Source organism: Electrophorus electricus, chromosome 1 (genome assembly GCF_041902795.1).
Source record: "Electrophorus electricus isolate QZ-2024a chromosome 1, ASM4190279v1, whole genome shotgun sequence".
Taxonomy (NCBI): domain Eukaryota; kingdom Metazoa; phylum Chordata; class Actinopteri; order Gymnotiformes; family Gymnotidae; genus Electrophorus; species Electrophorus electricus.
The window spans coordinates 5905903-5927401 of NC_137497.1; the positions used below are offsets into that span (position 1 = coordinate 5905903).

General features: G+C 45.1%; 3 protein-coding genes across 7 annotated transcripts; 2 read left to right on the forward strand and 1 right to left on the reverse strand.

The window, feature by feature from the left end:
- Positions 1–4131, forward strand: LOC145659791 (uncharacterized). Of its 2 annotated transcripts, XM_081723031.1 has the most exons (7): positions 1–49; positions 233–589; positions 722–760; positions 917–952; positions 1149–1262; positions 1432–1463; positions 2029–4131. In XM_081723031.1, the coding sequence occupies exons 1-7, from the start codon at positions 7–9 to the stop codon at positions 2149–2151; spliced, it is 744 nt and encodes a 247-aa protein (XP_081579157.1). In that variant the 5' UTR covers positions 1–6; the 3' UTR covers positions 2152–4131. The 2 variants fall into 2 exon arrangements, with proteins under 2 accessions (XP_081579157.1, XP_081579223.1); XM_081723097.1 differs by lacking the exon at positions 722–760.
- A 1292-nt stretch (positions 4132–5423) lies between these two features.
- On the reverse strand, positions 5424–8550 carry mmab (metabolism of cobalamin associated B). Of its 2 annotated transcripts, XM_027013438.3 has the most exons (9): positions 8283–8550; positions 7961–8025; positions 7725–7818; positions 7581–7638; positions 7377–7449; positions 6904–7001; positions 6587–6651; positions 5850–5909; positions 5424–5625 (listed from the first exon to the last, which is right to left on the reverse strand). In XM_027013438.3, exons 1-9 carry the CDS (start codon positions 8384–8386, stop codon positions 5541–5543), a joined length of 702 nt encoding a protein of 233 aa, XP_026869239.1. In that variant the 5' UTR covers positions 8387–8550; the 3' UTR covers positions 5424–5540. The 2 variants fall into 2 exon arrangements, with proteins under 2 accessions (XP_026869239.1, XP_081566136.1); XM_081710010.1 differs by lacking the exon at positions 5424–5625 and having other exon boundaries at positions 5850–5973.
- A 58-nt stretch (positions 8551–8608) lies between these two features.
- Positions 8609–20245, forward strand: mvk (mevalonate kinase). Of its 3 annotated transcripts, XM_035526573.2 has the most exons (11): positions 8609–8848; positions 8944–9091; positions 9422–9569; positions 9848–10003; positions 13864–13967; positions 14598–14643; positions 15029–15119; positions 17249–17368; positions 17650–17803; positions 18160–18273; positions 19585–20245. In XM_035526573.2, exons 1-11 carry the CDS (start codon positions 8771–8773, stop codon positions 19734–19736), a joined length of 1311 nt encoding a protein of 436 aa, XP_035382466.2. In that variant the 5' UTR covers positions 8609–8770; the 3' UTR covers positions 19737–20245. The 3 variants fall into 3 exon arrangements, with proteins under 3 accessions (XP_035382466.2, XP_035382467.2, XP_081566123.1); XM_035526574.2 differs by lacking the exon at positions 18160–18273 and having other exon boundaries at positions 8617–8848; XM_081709997.1 differs by lacking the exons at positions 8609–8848; positions 9422–9569 and having other exon boundaries at positions 8957–9091.
- Positions 20246–21499: the final 1254 nt, after the last annotated feature.

A 21499-nucleotide genomic window follows, 5' to 3' on the forward strand; every position in this document is an offset into this window, starting at 1 on the left:
GCAGCGATGGTTTGTATATCAGTTCTAATTTTCCTGTTCTGTGGCATAAGTAAGTCTAATCTCATTTACATTATTACATAGAAAAATTAAACTTTTTTGTTTTGAAGATGACAAAGATAACATTTAAAATGTTAAACAGTTAAAATTAATGAGTTAAAGCTGAATGTTTTTATACCGTCCTGTTTAGACAGTTTGTGTTTATTTATATTTTTCGTCATTTTCTGGATTACAGATTTGCTCCCAGTGACTCTGGGCTCTCCAGACACTTTAACATTGGTGGCAGAACCTGGTCATGATGTCACCATTTGGTGCCAGCATAACTTGATGGAAGTAGCTTACATATACTGGTTTACGCACACGAATCATTCTGTTCCACATCATGTTGCATGCCAGTTGTATAAGAAATCTTCTGCATCAAGCCCTTGTTCTTTTGTTCATCAAAGTAAGCGCATGGTGATGTCCGTAAACTCCCAGAACACGTCTCTGACAATAACTGCAGTGAATCACACTGATTCGGGACTGTATTACTGCGGCATTCGGCAGAGCCTTGAGATTTCCTTCAGCAACACAACATATTTACAAGTGACAGGTAACGTTCCGTGCAAAAGAGTCACATTACATTAATCAGCACCAAAGATTTATATAGTATGTTTGATTAAAAATCATTATGTGTTATAATTCATATGAATATTCATATGAATATAATAAACAATTGTTTCAGAGCAAAACAAAATACTTTTGAAGACCAGATCTGGAGGAGGTGTGTTATTTCATATTCTTTAGCTGATTAGGTTACTTTCTGTGCATCAGACACATATTTATATGGCAGGTTATTTGTAGTAATATTAAGGTTAATATTATATTAATGTATCTGTATTAATCAGAAAACAAATGTTTTTTTTGTTGTTTTATCCAGAGCGAAATGAAACACTTTCCACGAGCAGTTCTGAAGGTTTAACTCCTCTTATTTTGTTTCTGTTTTGCTTATTATACTGCAGTAATTGAAATTAGACCATCCTGTCATTTTGTTGAATTTATTCTTCTGTTTGAAACCGACATGTGAATCAACTGCAATAATTAGATGAAATGCTTTGTGTTGCCAAATGTGCAGATCAAAAATAACTCCTTTCTTTAAATCTCTTCTCCAGCTCACTGCCCTCCAGACGTCTACTTCATGCTGACGGTGGTGTTCGGTGGTGTGAGTGTGATTCTCATCGGTGTTCTTCTAGTCACGCTGAAGAGGAGAAAACAACACAGAGACGGTACTGCTGATTAAAACCGATCCATTAATCTCTTTTGTATGTTCAAAAATAAAATGTCTACAAAGGAAACTGAAAAGGGTAGCAATGTCCACATGTAAATATGCAGACTCTAGCTCAGTATGCATATACTTGCACAGCTCACTAAGGTCTTTTGGTCTGTTTTCTACAGTATCTGGCTCTAAAGTTAAACAACACAAAGAGGTAATTCTGAACATACACGGAAAATGCTTGAAGCCCACATAAATCTACAACAGAGTGTATGTGAATGTAATATATCTATTAATTCAGTGAGATGTTGTGCAGAAAAGATACAGAAATACCAAAGTGCTTTAGTTTGCATTTTGCATTAATCAATCAGACAAACTAGTTAAATTCTTCTCAATTACATATTCTTAAAGTTAGAATATTTTAACTTTATCTATGTTATATATTCTTAAATTATCAAGAAGCATTGTCAAAATAGAAGTTGTTTGATTCCACTGCTTCCAATTAAAATTGGCACTCAATTATTTTAAACTTGAAAGTGAAAGATTTTGTTTGTTATTCTTAAATTTAAAGAAACAGCTGTGCAAAATTAAACAGTTAAGGAAATAATATAATATCATCACAGCTCCAAATTTTTCTAGATTAAAATAACAGTCTCCGTAGTTATTATATTATTATTTAACTAAACATATTTGCATATTAATTATGCAGTGTTAATTAATTCCTCTGTTACTTGTTTTAGTGTGACTAATATTTCTTATTAAATCTTGACTTCATACAGGAGCAGGATCCTAACTCGGTGAACTATGCTGCTCTACAGTTCTCTGATCGGAAAACCAGAAGATTAGCAGGACATGGTGAAGTGGTGGATACACATGTTGTACTTTCTTCAGTAAGACACTAGCAAAGTATTGTAACAGAACAAAGTCATTCGGTCACTATTTGGAACAGCATTACAGACTTTATTATTCTGGGTGATTAAAGCCATAAGAGGTAACACAGTAGTTCATGACCTCACCTTTGACCTTTATTTAATAGTAATCCTACATCATGTATTCTATGAGTAAATGACAAAGCACTTTTGTAAGTTACTCTGGATAAGAGCATCTGCTAAATGCCGTAAATGTAGTTGCAATATCAGTGTCATCAAATACAAAAACATTAGAGGCTGTTTTGAAGATCTGTAAACATCTTTGTGATGCATCACAAACTGGATTAACCCAGGGGAGTTTGGGAGTTTGATGTGACCAGTGCAAGGGTGAGGGGTGAGTTATGTGTATTCGCACTGATTAACTTTTCAAACCTGTAGTTTACTGAGCTAGAATTTCTTCTGGGGGTCAACTTGTTCAATCTGTAAACAAAACCTTTTAAGCAGAGGGGTGTTCAGATTATCTCTGGACAGTTTTAAGACTTAATTTTCAGTTAGTCATGACTGACAACAGAAATTCATGAGGGAACTTTTTTAATAGTTTAGATACAACAGTATGACACCTTATGATGCTAATGTTGTCATACCAACAGATCAATTTAGTTTTTGGCTATATATATATATATATATATATATATATATATATGTGTGTGTGTGTGTGTGTGTGTGTGTGTGTGTGTGTGTGTGTGTGTGTATGTGTGTGTCTGAAAAGCTGTTTTCACCACCTTTTTACACTGTGTAAGCCCATATGTCTGTTTGTGTCTGTTTTAATTGTCAATCCCATATCTCTTCTGTTGTAATGGATTAAATTATATATTTCTGTCCTACTGTTTATGGAAAAACAGAATATGAAAGATAATCAAAGAGTTCTTTAATAACATTTTTTACATTTTACTTAATTTCATAATTACATTTATTATATCATTAATGTATATATCTTTTTCTCATACTATTTATATGAAATCATAGTTGAAACAAAGACTGCTGCCTACACGTGTGTGTGTGGCTTTAGTATATCATGGAGTTTGTGGTCTCCAGAAACGAGATTGTGACCCATTTTTGCACAAACACGTTCATCACGCATACTTATCATTTCTGCTTCTATACAGAAATAAACTGACATTTTTTTCAGATACTGCAGTACATTTCCATCAATTGGATTTATTTTATGCATTAATTTATTGCTTGAGATGTTGTCTTTGGAGATAAGAATTTGTTATCCAGTCCCATAAACACCCAGGTCTAGAGAAGCTGATAGACCCTTGTGGGTCTTTAGTCAGATAAAATTGAAACAAGGGAAGTGTTTAAGTAGATAAAAGTGAAAGTTTGAATATATGTATCAAAAAGTCACAATAACAGTTTTTTTTCTTTTAGTATCTATTGACAACATGTGTTATATCTAATTCACTCCACAATGGCCATTTCATTGCTAACCTGAGATTAAACCCATATTAACCTAATTTGAAAATTAAAGCAACCACATCCCTTTTTAACTATAATTAGCTAGAAAATCTACATTAGCAATAAAAAAGCACAAAGCATTTTGCTACAATATGAAGTGCTAAACAATTACAGAATATTTAAAATGTTACTGTGTTACTTTCAATTACTACTTTAAACTTCAAAACATTTATGTAATTATGTGCCACTAAAACTCATTATAACTTCCATTCTTAGCCCTACACTCATCTGTGTATAAACCAGGTTGGTGGTTGATATTCAAATGTGACCTCTGGCAACATTTTCTCAGCTTGCTGCTGAACTAACAACAGAATGGAAGCTCTCACATCTCTGTGGTTAAAATACACCAGAGTGCATCTTGCACTACTGAAAAAGTAATATACAACTGTGTAAATGACACAGGCGTTTCAGGTTTTAGCTGATGTAATGGCAGAAGACAGACCAAATATGTCAGGCCTTATAAGGTTTTCTAACTGACGATATATGTTAGTCAAAGACAAGTGTACAATTTTGTGAAAAATAATAAACATTTTTATACCTTAGTTGCTTAAGTATGTACACTTTTCTTAATTATTTGTATGACTGTTTCATATAAGACTCCAGATCATGCACAAAGTGAAGTTGCCTTCATTTAACATCAACTACAGTAATTCAGCTGTTCCTGTATGAAGTGCTGAAAGGTTCTGCAAAGTGCAGGTACAACCATCATCAACAATCACTTAATGATAGAGCTATGTGGTCTTAATACTGAAATGTTCAGACCGGGAATTAAGTAGTACATAATTTTAAAGCATTACATATATCATGGACCTCACATATAACAATCTAAAAATATTGAAATCTTCACTGACATTGTCATCTTTAACAACTGAGAGATATATGAAATCACATGAAAACTGCAAAAGTAGTTCTGTAACTCTGCAACTCTGAACAACTCACAGCAAACTATAGACCGGGAAGATAATGACAAAAATATGATGCGTGTGCTGTCCAAAGTAGGATGGGTTTCCCTTTTAAAGTCAGACCCTTCACAAGGTTTCTTGCCTGCATCATCCCACAGAATTTTTACTGCAGTCACTATTTAAACATCCAGATCTAAACCTCTTAGAAGTTCAGACTGGGATTTGTGTAAAGCTGCTTTAAGACAATGTTGTTGTAAAAGATCTGTATAATCGAAATTGAATTGAAATTAACTGGAAATGTAATTGATCGTTTGGGTCAAATGTGGTGATTACAGTATGTGAAAAAGTATTAAAAGGTATGGTAACAAATCCAAGGAGCTGCAGAGAATCTTCTTCATAAAGAAATTAAAAAGAACTTCTTAACTTATAACTGACTGATAAGGAAGCAGCATAAAGACACTTAAAGGAACTGTTAAAATGAGTACTTCACTGAACATTTTGCATCGTCTTCCCACCATTAATTACGATTCACCACCATTTTCAGCGTTCAATGTGTACTTTTCTTCAGGTTTGTCTCTGTAAGCTGTCTTTTAGGTATTTCCACAGTCTGACCTTCTGTAGCTGGCACAGTTAAGGCCTTGTACGTAGTAACCAAATGTTATGCAGAAATATACAAATCCAGTCTTGGCATGCCATCTAGTGTTGACCCTGTGCTACAACATCTTATTCGGCCCCTCCGCTGTGCCCCCAAGGTTTAATCCTAAAACTGCTGGAGTTGACCAGCATGGAGGCTCCTAGTTTATGGCTACTAACCTGTAGTGCTTCACTGCCTAACTGATCTCCTAATGGCACACATGATAGAAATAACTTAGGAAAACAAACAAAAACTGTATAAAACATTTTATTTCTTTTTTGATGGAAAAATTGAAAATTGAAACATTGTGTTTCATGCACCGATTCTATAGAGGATGGGAGGTGCAGTGTGGTGATTAACACACATCCTCATTCAGGTCTCCTGTAGATCTTCTCCTCGTTGTGTTCTTTCATAGATGCATATCTGGCCACTGTGAACAGGTAGTCACTCAACCTGTGGAAGCAAGAATACCATCTGAACAGGAAATGAACCAGGAATATCGAGAAAACATAACTGTCTTGCATTGTTGCTTTATTCATATTAGTGATGCCAAAATGACCAAGAATGTCCATGTATCTATCCCAAATTCATCTTACTGCCAAAATAAAAGTCCTCATGGGGTAAACCTAGTCCTGTGCATACAGTTTTAGTTCCATTCATTCAGATGAAGAGGTTACCTGTTGAGATACTTGCCGATGTCAGGGTCAGCCTCGCCTGAGCGGATTATAGGGGCTACACTGCAGACAGGAAGAAGGGGAGGGGTTACCCACTGCAGACAGTGAGTGGGGGAGGGGTTACCCACTGCAGACAGTGAGTGGGGGAGGGGTTACACACTGCAGACAGTGAGTGGGGGAGGGGTTACACACTGCAGACAGTGAGAATGGAGGAGTTACCCATAACTCAGAGATGAGGCCAGAATAATAGCTAGATTTATACCCCTTATGTAATAATGAGAGCTTGACAGTGCTGGCTTTATTGATCTTGTATACTTAGAAATATCACTGTGAAGTTATCTGTGCATTTCAGATGCCTACAGGAGCCAGCAAAGGCACAGAATGCGGGTCAGTGTGATATGTGGTAGTTAGGATCATAAATCACAATGTCTACACTGTGATAAAATACATACAGAGACATACAGACATAACATGGAGCCTTAGTCACAGTGTTGAGAGTACCGCCTGTCTTCTGAGGGAGTGCTCATGCATTGCCCAAAGTGTGTGTCTGTGTGTGTGTGTTTGTCTGTCTGTGTGTCTGTCTGTGTGTGTGTGTCTGTCTGTCTGTGTGTCTGTCTGTGTGTGTGTTTGTGTCTGTCTGTGTGTTTGTGTCTGTGTCTGTGTGTGTGTGTGTGTCTGTGTGTGTGTGTTTGTCTGTGTGTGTGTGTTTGTCTGTATGTGTGTGTGTGTGTGAGACTGACCAGCGCTCTGCTCGTCGACACACAGCTCTGGCCACGTGCAGGGCAGCACTGCTCCTCCCCCCTGACTGCAGAACACAATAACCATTCACAGCCCACGGTCAGCATTTGAATTAAATACACTAGCAGGAAACTAGAGCTAATCACAGCACAAATCACATTTCAGTAGAAATACAGTCATTATTTAAAGGTTCACTAAGAAAAAAAAAGCTGCAGAAAGCACCTCTAATGAGGAACTGAGGATTATTAACACACTTCTGAAAATGTCACCGCATTACACACTCTCACACACTCCACTCTGCCTGGCCCAACACGCTTACAGGCAGTATGAAGTTTGTGAGCGGAGGAAGCTCCCCCATGTAGGAGTCAATCCAGCTCTCCAGCTCGGACACGGGCTGACTGCTGAACCTCGTCTTCTCTGGTTTGGGACGAGAGAACAGTGAACAACACAAAGACAGGGCAGCACAAGAGACTCGCTGCTCAGCCGCCTAGTGGAGGGGAAATGCACAGAAGATGGGTTAAACTGCAGGATACACGGTTTAGTGAGCCAGGACCCAAAGGAAAGTGTTCAGCTCAGCTCAGGACTACCTTAAGATTAGCTCAAGGTTAGCACACTGGTTTGGTCTGTGTGTACTGATGAAATGTACTCACTTAAAGGTACCACTGTGGCTTGGTCAGGAAATGCATTTACTTTACCTCACAGTGAACAGCAAATCTAATAGAGTTCATTAACCATGCATAGCCAAACTGTGCTGTCTTTGGCACTGTTCAGACATCATACAGTGTTACGCACTTATGTGGCTCTGCCTGGCTGACGAGTGTGGAGTGGCAATGTTGGAGCCTACGTCCTGCAGCACACACTGGATCTGCAGGAGGAAAAGACACACCTTATCCAAACTTCTCACGGGAAATCATAAGGGAGTAGGTGCACGTGTGGGTGCAAGCATGCACACACACACACACACACACACACACACACCCAAACAAACCCACACACCTTGTCTAGCTGATCTGTGAAGGAATGTCCTTTTTCAAGGCAAAACTCTCTGGCCAGCCTAAGAGAGGACACGTACACTATTAAACTGGAGTCACATTGTAACGACACAATCACGAAACAGTAAGGGGGTAACATTTCCTTTACCCAATGGCTGATGACAGTTCATCTGTTGTCCCCAAAGCTTCAAAGATATGGTCCTCTTTCGGCCTCCTCTCTCCTGTGAAAGTGCTAGAAAATCCTGAAGGGAGCAAATGGAAACGAACAGGTTAACTATGAATTAACCGCCACATAAGTATTTACCCATTTTGTTTCAGAGATGTTTCGTTGATCACATTAATGTTATGTTTGTGCGCAGCTAAGAAAAGTACGGTATGAAACACCTTTATCTCCTGTCTTCGTGTAAATCTTTGGAAGTCGGCGGTCTCCCTCAGACTCTGCGGCGTACCTCGAAAAGGTGAGAGAACGTTACAGCCTAGCTACACATAACGATGGCAAAAGGCTAACCTAGTTACAGACTGAAACACTGATAACATGTGCGCATTGCTTTTTATTTTATAGCTTTAATTTGACACGCGTTGTCACTGATTTGTAGCTAACGTTATTTCAGATAGCTAGCCCGCCAGCTAGCTAGTCGGGGAGGTGCAGCGAGGGTACTGCTATAAAGAGAGCCGTGAGGTGAAATATCTACGGTCACACAGACACCTTCTTTTATTTCCACACACAGGCGGTATCCGTTGCGGCTTTACCCACGTCGCTAACCGAAGAACACAGCGAAGATGCCCAGATCGAACCAGTGCTGCTGCCATCCTGTGTAACTTATCCTAGCTAGCTAAAGTCGTTTAACAGTCGTTCATGTTTACAATTGATCATTTTTGGCCCCTCTCACAATCCGTGGGTTAGTGGGCGGATCAGCCTTAACACACGACCAATGGCACGACTTGGCGAGCTGTATTTTCATTGGACGCTTGATGTCCGTACATGTAGCCTCTAATTCTGATTGGTCATCGGGACGCGGTCGTAAGACCCAACTCATGCGGTGCAAGTTACGGATATTTGCGTTTGACAGTCAGTCTTTCACACAGACGGACATTTTAAAGCATTCTTAGCGATTAGTATAATATAACGAGGACAACTAGCTACTAAACATATCGCTAACTAAGCCTAACTAAACCGTCAGGAGGATTTTCCGGATGCATGTTGGGGAGCGTTTCGTTTCGGCCCCCGGGAAGGCTATCCTGCACGGCGAACATGCAGTCGTTCATGGGAAGGTACGTTATCCAGATCCGAATATTCCTAACGAATTAGAAAAACCACATCTGATATCATGTTGACAGTTCTGCTGAGTACTGCTGTCTCCGAACAGGTCGCCCTGGCTGTAAGCTTGAACCTGCGCACGTATTTGCGGCTGCAGGGCACCGCCTGCGGTCAAATCTGCATTCATCTCCCTAATATCGACACTTTCCGGGCCTGGGACGTCGCAGCACTGCAGCCGTTAGTGTCTGACAGAAAAGGTGGGACTAGCGCAAACCACGGGGGCTGTAACTGAAACAGTAAAGGATTATCTCGTTATGGGCCCTCTTGTGTTGAGACGGTGGATGGCACTAATCAAATCCCTAATTATGAGTTCTATTAAAGTGATGAATCACTCTTAATACGATTAAAAAACGAGACAGTGCAGACCAATGATATCTCACGACCGTAAATGAGAGTTTACCAGAGATTACTTACGTTCCTAAAGTTATTTACAGTTTACAATGTGAGCAAAAAATAAAAAAAAAATTAAAATCAGCAGGGTGTTTAAGACCGCTGTGGTTGGTTGATCCGTCACCTCTCGGTTGTAGCCGCTGGGGGGCGCTGCGGGGAGCTGGATCTGGAGCTGGTGGAGAGGCTGCGGGCGTTCGCAGGCGTCGCCGAGGGCTCCACGGACAGCGGAAACATGGCGGTGCTGGCCTTCCTCTACCTTTACCTGAGCGGCTTTGCGGGCGCACAGTAAGAGCGGAGAGCATGGGCGGACATGCGCGTTTTAGTCAGCGTGGTTGATGGTGGAGTTTTAAATGCGAAATGCAGGCCACATAAGTCCGTAGTGCAGCGAGTTTCGTTCTCTTACGCGGTTTTCATGATGGCGGCTTTATTTTAAGTTTTGCACTGTGTCTGTATGTGTGTAGTTTGTTTAGAGTATGAATGTGTCTCTTCAGAAACATTGTCTCTGTGTGTGTGTGTGTGTGTGTGTGTGTGTGTGTGTGTGTGCGCGCGCGCGCACTGTTCAGAACCTTGCCCAGTATGAGTGTGCGTGTGTGGTCAGAGCTGCCTACAGGGGCAGGGCTGGGCTCCAGTGCTGCTTACACCGTGTGTCTGTCTGCTGCTCTCCTCTCAGCCAGAGGAACCATCTCCTCCCTCCTCACACAGCCACAGGACACTGCCAGGTAACACACACACACATACATACACACACACGCGCACACACACACACACACACACACACACATACACAACGTTCCTCACACAGCCACAGGAGACTGCCAGGTAACACACACACACACACACACACACACACAACGTTCCTCACACAGCCACAGGAGACTGCCAGGTAACACACACACACACACACACACACAACGTTCCTCACACAGCCACAGGAGACTGCCAGGTAACGCACACACACATACACACACAACGTTCCTCACACAGCCACAGGAGACTGCCAGGTAACACACACAGACACACATACACAACGTTCCTCACACAGCCACAACATTCCTCACACAGCCACAGGAGACTGCCAGGTAACACACACACACACACACACACACAACGTTCCTCACACAGCCACAGGAGACTGCCAGGTAACGCACACACACATACACACACAACGTTCCTCACACAGCCACAGGAGACTGCCAGGTAACACACACACACACACATACACAACGTTCCTCACACAGCCACAGGAGACTGCCAGGTAACACACACACACACACACACACAACGTTCCTCACACAGCCACAGGAGACTGCCAGGTAACGCACACACACACACACACACACAACGTTCCTCACACAGCCACAGGAGACTGCCAGGTAACACACACACGCATACACAACGTTCCTCACACAGCCACAGGAGACTGCCAGGTAACACACACACACACACAACGTTCCTCACACAGCCACAGGAGACTGCCAGGTAACACACACACACACACATACACAACGTTCCTCACACAGCCACAGGAGACTGCCAGGTAACACACACACACATACACACACAACGTTCCTCACACAGCCACAGGAGACTGCCAGGTAACGCACACACACACACATACACAACGTTCCTCACACAGCCACAGGAGACTGCCAGGTAACGCACACACACATACACACACAACGTTCCTCACACAGCCACAGGAGACTGCCAGGTAACACACACACACACACATACACAACGTTCCTCACACAGCCACAACGTTCCTCACACAGCCACAGGAGACTGCCAGGTAACACACACACACACACACACATACACAACGTTCCTCACACAGCCACAGGAGACTGCCAGGTAACACACACACACACATACACAACGTTCCTCACACAGCCACAGGAGACTGCCAGGTAACGCACACACACATACACACACAACGTTCCTCACACAGCCACAGGAGACTGCCAGGTAACACACACACACACATACACAACGTTCCTCACACAGCCACAACGTTCCTCACACAGCCACAGGAGACTGCCAGGTAACACACACACACACACACACACAACGTTCCTCACACAGCCACAGGAGACTGCCAGGTAACGCACACACACATACATACACAACGTTCCTCACACAGCCACAGGAGACTGCCAGGTAACACACACACACACACACACATACACAACGTTCCTCACACAGCCACAGGAGACTGCCAGGTAACACACACACACACACACATACACAACGTTCCTCACACAGCCACAGGAGACTGCCAGGTAACACACACACACACACACATACACAACGTTCCTCACACAGCCACAGGAGACTGCCAGGTAACACACACACACACACATACACAACGTTCCTCACACAGCCACAGGAGACTGCCAGGTAACACACACACACACACACACATACACAACGTTCCTCACACAGCCACAGGAGACTGCCAGGTAACACACACACACACACACACATACACAACGTTCCTCACACAGCCACAGGAGATTGCCAGGTAACACACATACACAACGTTCCTCACACAGCCACAGGAGACTGCCAGGTAACGCACACACACATACACAACGTTCCTCACACAGCCACAGGAGACTGCCAGGTAACGCACACACACATACACAACGTTCCTCACACAGCCACAGGAGACTGCCAGGTAACGCACACACACATACACAACGTTCCTCACACAGCCACAGGAGACTGCCAGGTAACACACACACACACACACACAACGTTCCTCACACAGCCACAGGAGACTGCCAGGTAACACACACACACACACACACACAACGTTCCTCACACAGCCACAGGAGACTGCCAGGTAACGCACACACACATACACAACGTTCCTCACACAGCCACAGGAGACTGCCAGGTAACACACACACACATACATACACAACGTTCCTCACACAGCCACAGGAGACTGCCAGGTAACACACACACACATACATACACAACGTTCCTCACACAGCCACAGGAGACTGCCAGGTAACACACACACACATACATACACAACGTTCCTCACACAGCCACAGGAGACTGCCAGGTAACACACACACACATACATACACAACGTTCCTCACACAGCCACAGGAGACTGCCAGGTAACACACACACACATACATACACAACGTTCCTCACACAGCCACAGGAGACTGCCAGGTAACACACACACACATACATACACAACGTTCCTCACACAGCCACAGGAGACTGCCAGGTAACACACATACAACGTTCCTCACACAGCCACAGGAGACTGCCAGGTAACACACACACACACACACACATACACAACGTTCCTCACACAGCCACAGGAGATTGCCAGGTAACACACATACACAACGTTCCTCACACAGCCACAGGAGACTGCCAGGTAACGCACACACACATACACAACGTTCCTCACACAGCCACAGGAGACTGCCAGGTAACGCACACACACATACACAACGTTCCTCACACAGCCACAGGAGACTGCCAGGTAACGCACACACACATACACAACGTTCCTCACACAGCCACAGGAGACTGCCAGGTAACACACACACACACACACACAACGTTCCTCACACAGCCACAGGAGACTGCCAGGTAACACACACACACACACACACACAACGTTCCTCACACAGCCACAGGAGACTGCCAGGTAACGCACACACACATACACAACGTTCCTCACACAGCCACAGGAGACTGCCAGGTAACACACACACACATACATACACAACGTTCCTCACACAGCCACAGGAGACTGCCAGGTAACACACACACACATACATACACAACGTTCCTCACACAGCCACAGGAGACTGCCAGGTAACACACACACACATACATACACAACGTTCCTCACACAGCCACAGGAGACTGCCAGGTAACACACACACACATACATACACAACGTTCCTCACACAGCCACAGGAGACTGCCAGGTAACACACACACACATACATACACAACGTTCCTCACACAGCCACAGGAGACTGCCAGGTAACACACACACACATACATACACAACGTTCCTCACACAGCCACAGGAGACTGCCAGGTAACACACACACACATACATACACAACGTTCCTCACACAGCCACAGGAGACTGCCAGGTAACACACACACACATACATACACAACGTTCCTCACACAGCCACAGGAGACTGCCAGGTAACACACACACACATACATACACAACGTTCCTCACACAGCCACAGGAGACTGCCAGGTAACACACATACAACGTTCCTCACACAGCCACAGGAGACTGCCAGGTAACGCACACACACATACACAACGTTCCTCACACAGCCACAGGAGACTGCCAGGTAACGCACACACACATACACAACGTTCCTCACACAGCCACAGGAGACTGCCAGGTAACGCACACACACACACACACACACACAAATTTTCCTCATACAGCAACAGGAGACATATAACACACATACACAGAAAAATGTGTCATTTTTCTTTATCTAAGCAGGATTACAGACTGTTTAATGAACCGCAGCATTGTGGGTAAGTCATGGCATGTCTTGTGCTTTAGCTGGAGTGAGGAGGAGCTGACGCTGATCAACAAGTGGGCGTTTCAGGGTGAGAAGATCATTCACGGCAACCCGTCTGGAGTGGACAACGCTGTGGCCACGTGGGGTGAGGCCACGGGCTCGTCTTAGCTGCTAAATGCATTGTGGATAATGTAGTCACATGCTAGTGCATTTCATTGCTAATTGTGTTGCACATTTTTGGTTTTGTTTTTCTTGTTCAGCTCATAAGGTGATTTATCAGTCTTTTTACTGATATCTGCCCAATATGTTTCAAGATGCACAAGCAATGACGCGCGCTGACTTATGACTACATTACCCACACTGCAATACGGGGTCATGCAGACTGGGACTCCGCGTTCCCACGGGCTTCTATCCTCTACGTTCTACATGCAGGTGGTTAACAAGAGAGGCAGGCTGAACCTGCCTGGTCTCCTCAGATACAAATGGCATCTCATTTTCTGAGTCAGCCCATCAAAAATGGCATGTTATCCCTGTTGTTTTAAATGTAAAAAAAATCAACACTCAAAGGTAACTTTTAAAGTCAGGAAAGAAGCCTGAAAGTGGAAGAGCAAAGTACTACAGACGACCTGTAAAGAGAAATACTGCCCCCCCCGTTTTAGTGACGCAAAAGACCATCAAGGCTGTCCGTGTTGAGATGTGCTTGGCCTGTGCTTCTCTGATTTTCTGAAGCCTCCCACTGTGTGTGTGTGTGTGTGTGTGTGTGTGTGTGTGTCAGGAGGCATTCTGCGGTACCACGCTGGCAAGATTACTCCACTGAGCAGGTAACGGAGTGCTTTCCATAATCAGTGTTTGTCAGCGCAGTCAAAGTCAGTGTGTGATGTGATTTTGTGTGTGTGTGTGTGCGTGCACACACTTTTACCTGCAAATGGTGTAATACAGGACTAGCAGGAGGTTATGTTTTATGATCAAATGGGAGGAAAAATGATTCTTCACATTAATGTAATGTAATAACAATGTTCACATAATAATGTAGTACACGTCTGAATAGCAAAGGCTGAAAAATGATACACACGTTATGTTGGTGTGGGTATGGATTTGTAGATGCGCATGCATGTGCACGTGGACAGGTGAGCAAAGCGGACGAATGTGTGTGTGTGTGCATACATGCGTGTATCTAGACGAGTGTGTGTGTAATGTGTTCTCCAGGGTGCCGCTGCTCAGGATCCTCCTCACCAACACTAAAGTGCCACGCAGCACCAAGCTTCTGGTCTCCGGCGTGAAGGACAAAATTAACAAGGTGCCAAGCGCCCATGTGACCCCACTCCTGTACCACCAATGAGCATAATCACCCACATATCCGTGTGTGTGTGTGTGTGTGTGTGTGTGTGTGTGTGTGTGTGTGAGAGAGAGAGAGAGAGAGGGGACACTCCAGGGGCTCCTGAGTGTCCCTCATAACAGCTCCAGACGCAGGCCGGCACCCCTCGGTGCCCTGTTGCCTTGGCGATGGCAGCAGGTAGTCTGAGTCCAGCTCCGTGATTGGGTGGGGGTGGACGCAGGATTAAACGGCCGGCTTCCTCCTCTGCCCTTTCTTGAACCTGCGCAGGAGCTTAGTGGAACACGTACTCCTAGTGACCAGTGGTTAAACGTCACCGATTGACGATCTTTAGTCCACCGTTCTGGTCTTCTCTGCCCATCTGGAATTTTAAAGTATGACTTAACTTGCATTTAAAGTGTGTGGACTGCGGTTTTTTAAATTGGAAAGCTTTCTCCTGGCTGGTGTTTATAAATGTTGGGTGCTTGTAGCTGCTGTGTGTTTGTGTAGCTAATGTGTGCATAGTCAGTGGCATGTATAGCTGGTGTGTATACAGTTAAGTGTAAATGGGGTGTATAGTACTGTGTAAAAGTCTGAGGCCACTGTTACATTTGTGGTTTTAGCACTGGTGTAAAGACCATATATAATTATTTCTCAGCTTTTATTAGAATACAGCCAGAAAATACAGGAACTCTATATGCAGTATTAAAAAACATCAGATAAAAACTTGAGCCCTAGCAGGAAAAGACTAAAGAAGAATTCTGGGAAGTGCTGAAAGAAGTATAATAGTATAGTATAATATACCAAAAGATGACTTCAGAAAACATCAGAACAGTCTCTGTAAAAAGAGTTAAAGATGTGGGCAGTGCCAAGTGAGGTCACGTTAACACTGACTTTGGCCTCTAGAAGTCATTTTCTTCTGAAAATTGTCTACATATTTTCTGTATTTTTGTTTCTATGACAATTAATTATGAATGGTCATTATACCATTGCTAAAACAACAAATCTAATGGTGGGCTAAGACTTTTTCACAGTGTATGTGTAACACGGGAGGGGGTGGGGAGCAAACACGTGCGAAGTGACGACGCCATAACGAACCAAACTGACTGAACAGACTAAACAAATTAATACGTTTAATAACCGACACAGACTAACAATGCAGAATAGAAAGAACAACAAACAAGCGACGTCGGGACGGGGATTTTATAACACTGCAATCAGGAACAAACTAGGAACAGCTGGCGTGAAAGGGGCGGAGACGGAACCATGGAGACGAATGAAAACCCGGAAGTGATTTGGTTACCATGACAACGGGTAATGCTCAGGCCTGGGGACGTGACAGTATGATAGTATAGTTGCTGCCAAGTTGCCACTGTTGGGCCCTTTTTGGATAAAAGCGTCAGCTATATATATTTATGTGTAGTTAGTATGTGAGTATATGGTTGTGTGTATACATGGTTATGTAGATACTGTTGTGTAAAGCTGGCGTGTGTGTGTGTGTGTGGTTTGGGGCTGTTGTGTAGATACAGCTGTGTAAAGCTGGCGTGTGTGTGTGGTTGTCTGGGGCTGATGTGTAGATACAGCTGTGTAAAGCTGCTGTGTGTGTGTGTGTGTGTGTGGTTTGGGGCTGTTGTGTAGATACAGCTGTGTAAAGCTGGCGTGTGTGTGGTTGTCTGGGGCTGATGTGTAGATACAGCTGTGTAAAGCTGCTGTGTGTGTGTGGTTTGAGGCTGTTGTGTAGATACAGTTGTGTAAAGCTGGCGTGTGCGTGTGTGGTTGTCTGGGGCTGTTGTGTAGATACAGTTGTGTAAAGCTGGCGTGTGCGTGTGTGGTTGTCTGGGGCTGTTGTGTAGATACAGTTGTGTAAAGCTGCTGTGTGTGTGTGTGTGTGTGTGTGTGGTTATGAGACTGTTGTGTAGATACAGTTGTGTAAAGCTGGCGTGTGCGTGTGTGGTTGTCTGGGGCTGTTGTGTAGATACAGTTGTGTAAAGCTGCTGTGTGTGTGTGTGTGTGTGTGTGTGTGTGTGTGTGTGTGTGGTTATGAGACTGTTGTGTAGATACAGTTGTGTAAAGCTGCTGTGTACATCGTTGTTAAGTCTTTCCTCGTGCTGCAGTTCCCTTCTATAATGGTGCCGGTGTTGGAGTCGGTGGACGCTGTGTCTCGGACCTGTGAGCTCACCCTCCGGGAGATGGCCACGGCAGGGGCTTCAGCCCAACAGTACGACACCCTGGAGGTAGAGATGCGTGCCGTCACCACCACACACGGTAGAGGCGCATCATACGCAGTACCGGCGTACCCCACTCTGTAACAACGTACTGGGCCAGCCAAGGAAGAGTCAAAGCTTCAGTAGTGTGATCCCATCTGGACTGTACATCTTTAGAGCTATAAGATAATATTTAGTTAATGGAGATGGTACCATGTAACTTTTATGAAGTAAATATATAGTTAAGGGAAACATATACTTTCTAAAACGGCTCGCGTGTCTCCCCCTGTGCTTGTGTTTTCCTTTCCTAGGAGCTGATGGACATCAGCCAGCACCACCTGAGCGTGATGGGTGTGGGTCACCCGGCCCTGGACACCCTGTGCCGCCTCACGCTCGCCCACGGCCTGCACAGCAAGCTGACTGGTGCGGGCGGAGGAGGCTGTGGCATCACCCTGCTCCGGCCAGGTAACACCACCCACCCCCACCACACACCTGTACTGCAACATCAGGTAACACCACCTACTACACACCTTACCTCATATTTAGAACTTACTTTAGAACTCACTTACTATTTATTACAATATATAAATAGTATATAATAGTTTATAAACCCGTATTCAGTATTTATCATAACTGTTGCATATACATGTTATTTACAGTGACATGCTTCTTGAATGACATCGGTAGCTATTCTTTTCTGTAACTATCAGACAAGCACAATATCTTGTGCCGGACAATTACTCAGATGTAATTACATTTGTGTGTGTGTGTGTGTGTGTGTGTGTGTGTGTGTGTGTGTGGTATTTGGTGGAAAACACCAGGGATTGAAGCACTGTGGTTAGCACTTCTGCTAGCGCTCCTCCGTGGGGCGAGCACTACTGTGGGAAACGGATGGGGTTCGCCGCTCGCGCCTAACGGGGCTAACGGGCTGTCGGGTGAGCGCGAGTTCTCGCTTTGTTTATGCCTGAAGGCGGTAGCGGGCGGAAGCGTAAGCGCGTCAGAAGTTCGGAGCGCGGCAGAGCGGTGCAGGGAGAGACGCAGCAAGACCGCGGGAGCCTGCGAGAGACATACGAGCTCTGTGCGCTCCGCTGGCATTTCAGAACACACCTCATTAAGTTTAAATGCAGCTCTCTGTGATGACATCTCTATCTCTCTCTCTCTCTCTCTCTCTCTCTCCCTAAGCACACAATGCTGACTGTGTCCACCTTTCTCATCTTTGTCTCGTTGTCCTGTCCCTGTGGAAGGCCCATGCAGTTACTGTCAGTTTGAATCTGCCTCAGCATCTGGAGAGCAGCATCGCTCCCTCAGAGACATTGGCATAGCCATGCCTAAGGGCTGAGGGGGAGGGGCCTGGAACAGCGAGCTGAGGGGGAGGGGCCTGGAACAGCAGGCTGAGGGGGAGGGGCCTGGAACAGCGGGCTGAGGGGGAGGGGCCTGGAATAGTGGGATCACGAGGATTACATATGGTAACTTTAAAAAAAACCTTACTGCTTCCCTTTGTCTTGTGGTCTGTGAGGTCCACAGGCTCAGGCCCACATGCACACTGTCAAGAACACTCACGCATGCACACACACATACTCTTACACACGCATACGGGCACACACACATTCTAGTTGTCATTTCAGTAGTTCCACTGTGGTTAAGAGGGTGGAAAACAAGGTGTTGATCACTCTGCTGTCAGACACAGGTGTTGAGTGGGAAACTGTGTGTGTGTCTGTGTGCATGAGCGCATGTCACAGTCATGGTTGGTAATGACAGCGACAGAGCTAGTGAAGGACATCTGAAACGTCCTGATTCTCTCTCTCTCTCCCCCTCCCTCCATAGATAGATAGATAGAGCAGCGATGTGGCAGTATAGGTGAGAGACTGAGACTGGTGTGGTCCACTTCTCTCCTGTTGTAAGACAAACAGGTGGATATGCGGAAGGTCTGAAGACAGCCCTTCTCCCCACCAACTGTGTGCCTTTTCTAATAATGTCATAGTAAGGTTGAACATGTAGGTTTGGATAAAGTCAAACGTTATGATCTTTAAAGGTGCACTTGTGTTTGCCTCATACATTACACATCACGTGTCATTAATCAATCGATTAATTAATTAACTAATTAAGTGACACTTTTAAGAAACACTCCGAGCTAGGTATGCACACACCGATAACACTGGAGAGTGATTGTTTTTAATTAAAGGTCAGTGCAAAGCTACAGCCTGGCGGAGGTCTGAGGTGTGTGTGTTGCGTCCCCGTTTCCACAGAGACGGCCCAGCGGGTAGCGCAGGAGGCAGTGTGGGAGCTGAGGGAAGCGGGCTTCGAGTGCTGGGAGACGAGCATCGGGGGGCCGGGGGTCCTGCTGCACTGCGCCACCTCACTGCCTCAGGGCGTCCTCGACGTCCTCACCAGCCACTGAGCTCCCCCAACGCGGACATTAAAGGTACGATAAGGAGAAATTGACCCTGGTGACATGGAGCGAAGGCAGCGCTGGGACCCATATGTGACTCTGACGGCGTTACAGTCCCGGTAACCCCATCACTGAGCGCGGCTCATCTACGGGAGGCAGTACAAAAATATGGGTGCTGAGACACGTCTGGAGACGTTCTCTGAAGACGTCTGTTTCTTAGAGGAGCATGTCCCTGAATAAGAGGGATATTTCACCCTGTTTCACTGAATGCTCAAAGGCTTTGGTTAACAGGGATAACAAATTTATAAATATACTGTATGTCATATTAAAATCTGGATAAAGTTTATACTGGACCCTCCATCAAGCTTTGACACACGTTGACCAGTAGATGGCGGCAGAGTCTTGATAACGATTACTAACCATGACAGTCATTTGAAATCAAATGTCTACTGAGCTAAACTGCACTTAAATACATACTCCCACCATTCCACAATAAAAATTTCAAGCAAAAGAGTAAACTGTTTGTATTAAATGATGCTAAATAATTGTCTAAAAAAGTCTATTGCAAATATATAAACATGCTCCAAGTTTTGAGGGCTTCTGAGAACAAAAAGGCTCTTGTTTTACTACTTGATTGGTCAGGAGGCCCATCAGTACACCACTGGTCATTGAGTCTGCACCTGGTCCCTCTGCACCAGGGACAGAGACTGGTACTGGAACCAACAGAGTCCATTTGTGAAGTGCACGGTGTGTATGTGTGTGAGTGTGAGTGTGTGAGTGTGAGTGTGAGTGTGTGAGTGAGTGTGTGTGTGTGTGTGCGTGAGTGTGTGTGTGTGTGTGAGAGGAAAGGCCCTGTTGAGCCGCCCTGCTGCTCCCTAAGTTTTCCTCCTCAAAGTCTTTGCCCGTTGCTACTCATCCTCAGGGAAACCCTGTCGGCTTTGCGAGGAGCTTTGAAACGTACCCCTGCCTCAGTGAAACGTACCCCTGCCTCAGTGAAACGTACCCCTGCCTCTGGCGTGGCACTCTGTAGAGAGGAGCAGAGCTGGCGCATTCACTGTACCTCCACCCACCGCACCTCCACCCACTCTTTATGCTTCACTAAAAACCCCTCCATTACCATAATAAAGTGGGCGCCAGCACAGACAGGTCGATAGTGTCATTCCTGCTGCACTAATGCTTGCTTTCCAATAAAACCTCTAGTGCCCAGCGCTGATCCTGGATCAGCGAATCTCGGTTCTCCTCTAGTTCTGCTCATTACAGCATGAAATACTGCTGACCACAGATCAGCGGTCTCGCTTTGAGGCATGCCTTGGGGGGAAAATCGGAGCTCGGTTCCCCGTCCCTGCCCAGCTTAAAGGGCGCCATGTTTCATCCGGCCCCGTCCTGCGCAAACCCGATCCGGACGGTGCAGCTGTCGCCGCGGCGCCCTCAGTTGTGCCCTAATGAGCCAGACAGACAGACACACAGACAGACAGACAGAGGGTCTCCGTGTGGGAATGCTCTAACAGGATTAGTGGGGACGGGAGCTGGTGACGCAGGGAAGAGGAGACGGATCGATAAAGCCGGGTTTAAGCAGAGCAAGAAGGCCGGGATTAGCCCCCCACCCCCACCCCCTCTCTCTCTCTCTCTCTCTCTCTCTCTCTCTCTCGCTCCCCTTACCAAATCCCACCAGCCACTGGGTTGGCATGCACTTCTTGTTTGAGCTAACAAATAGTTCCATGAAAGTGAATCAGTAAATCATTTCCGAGTCCACTCTTGCACTCTCTCACCTT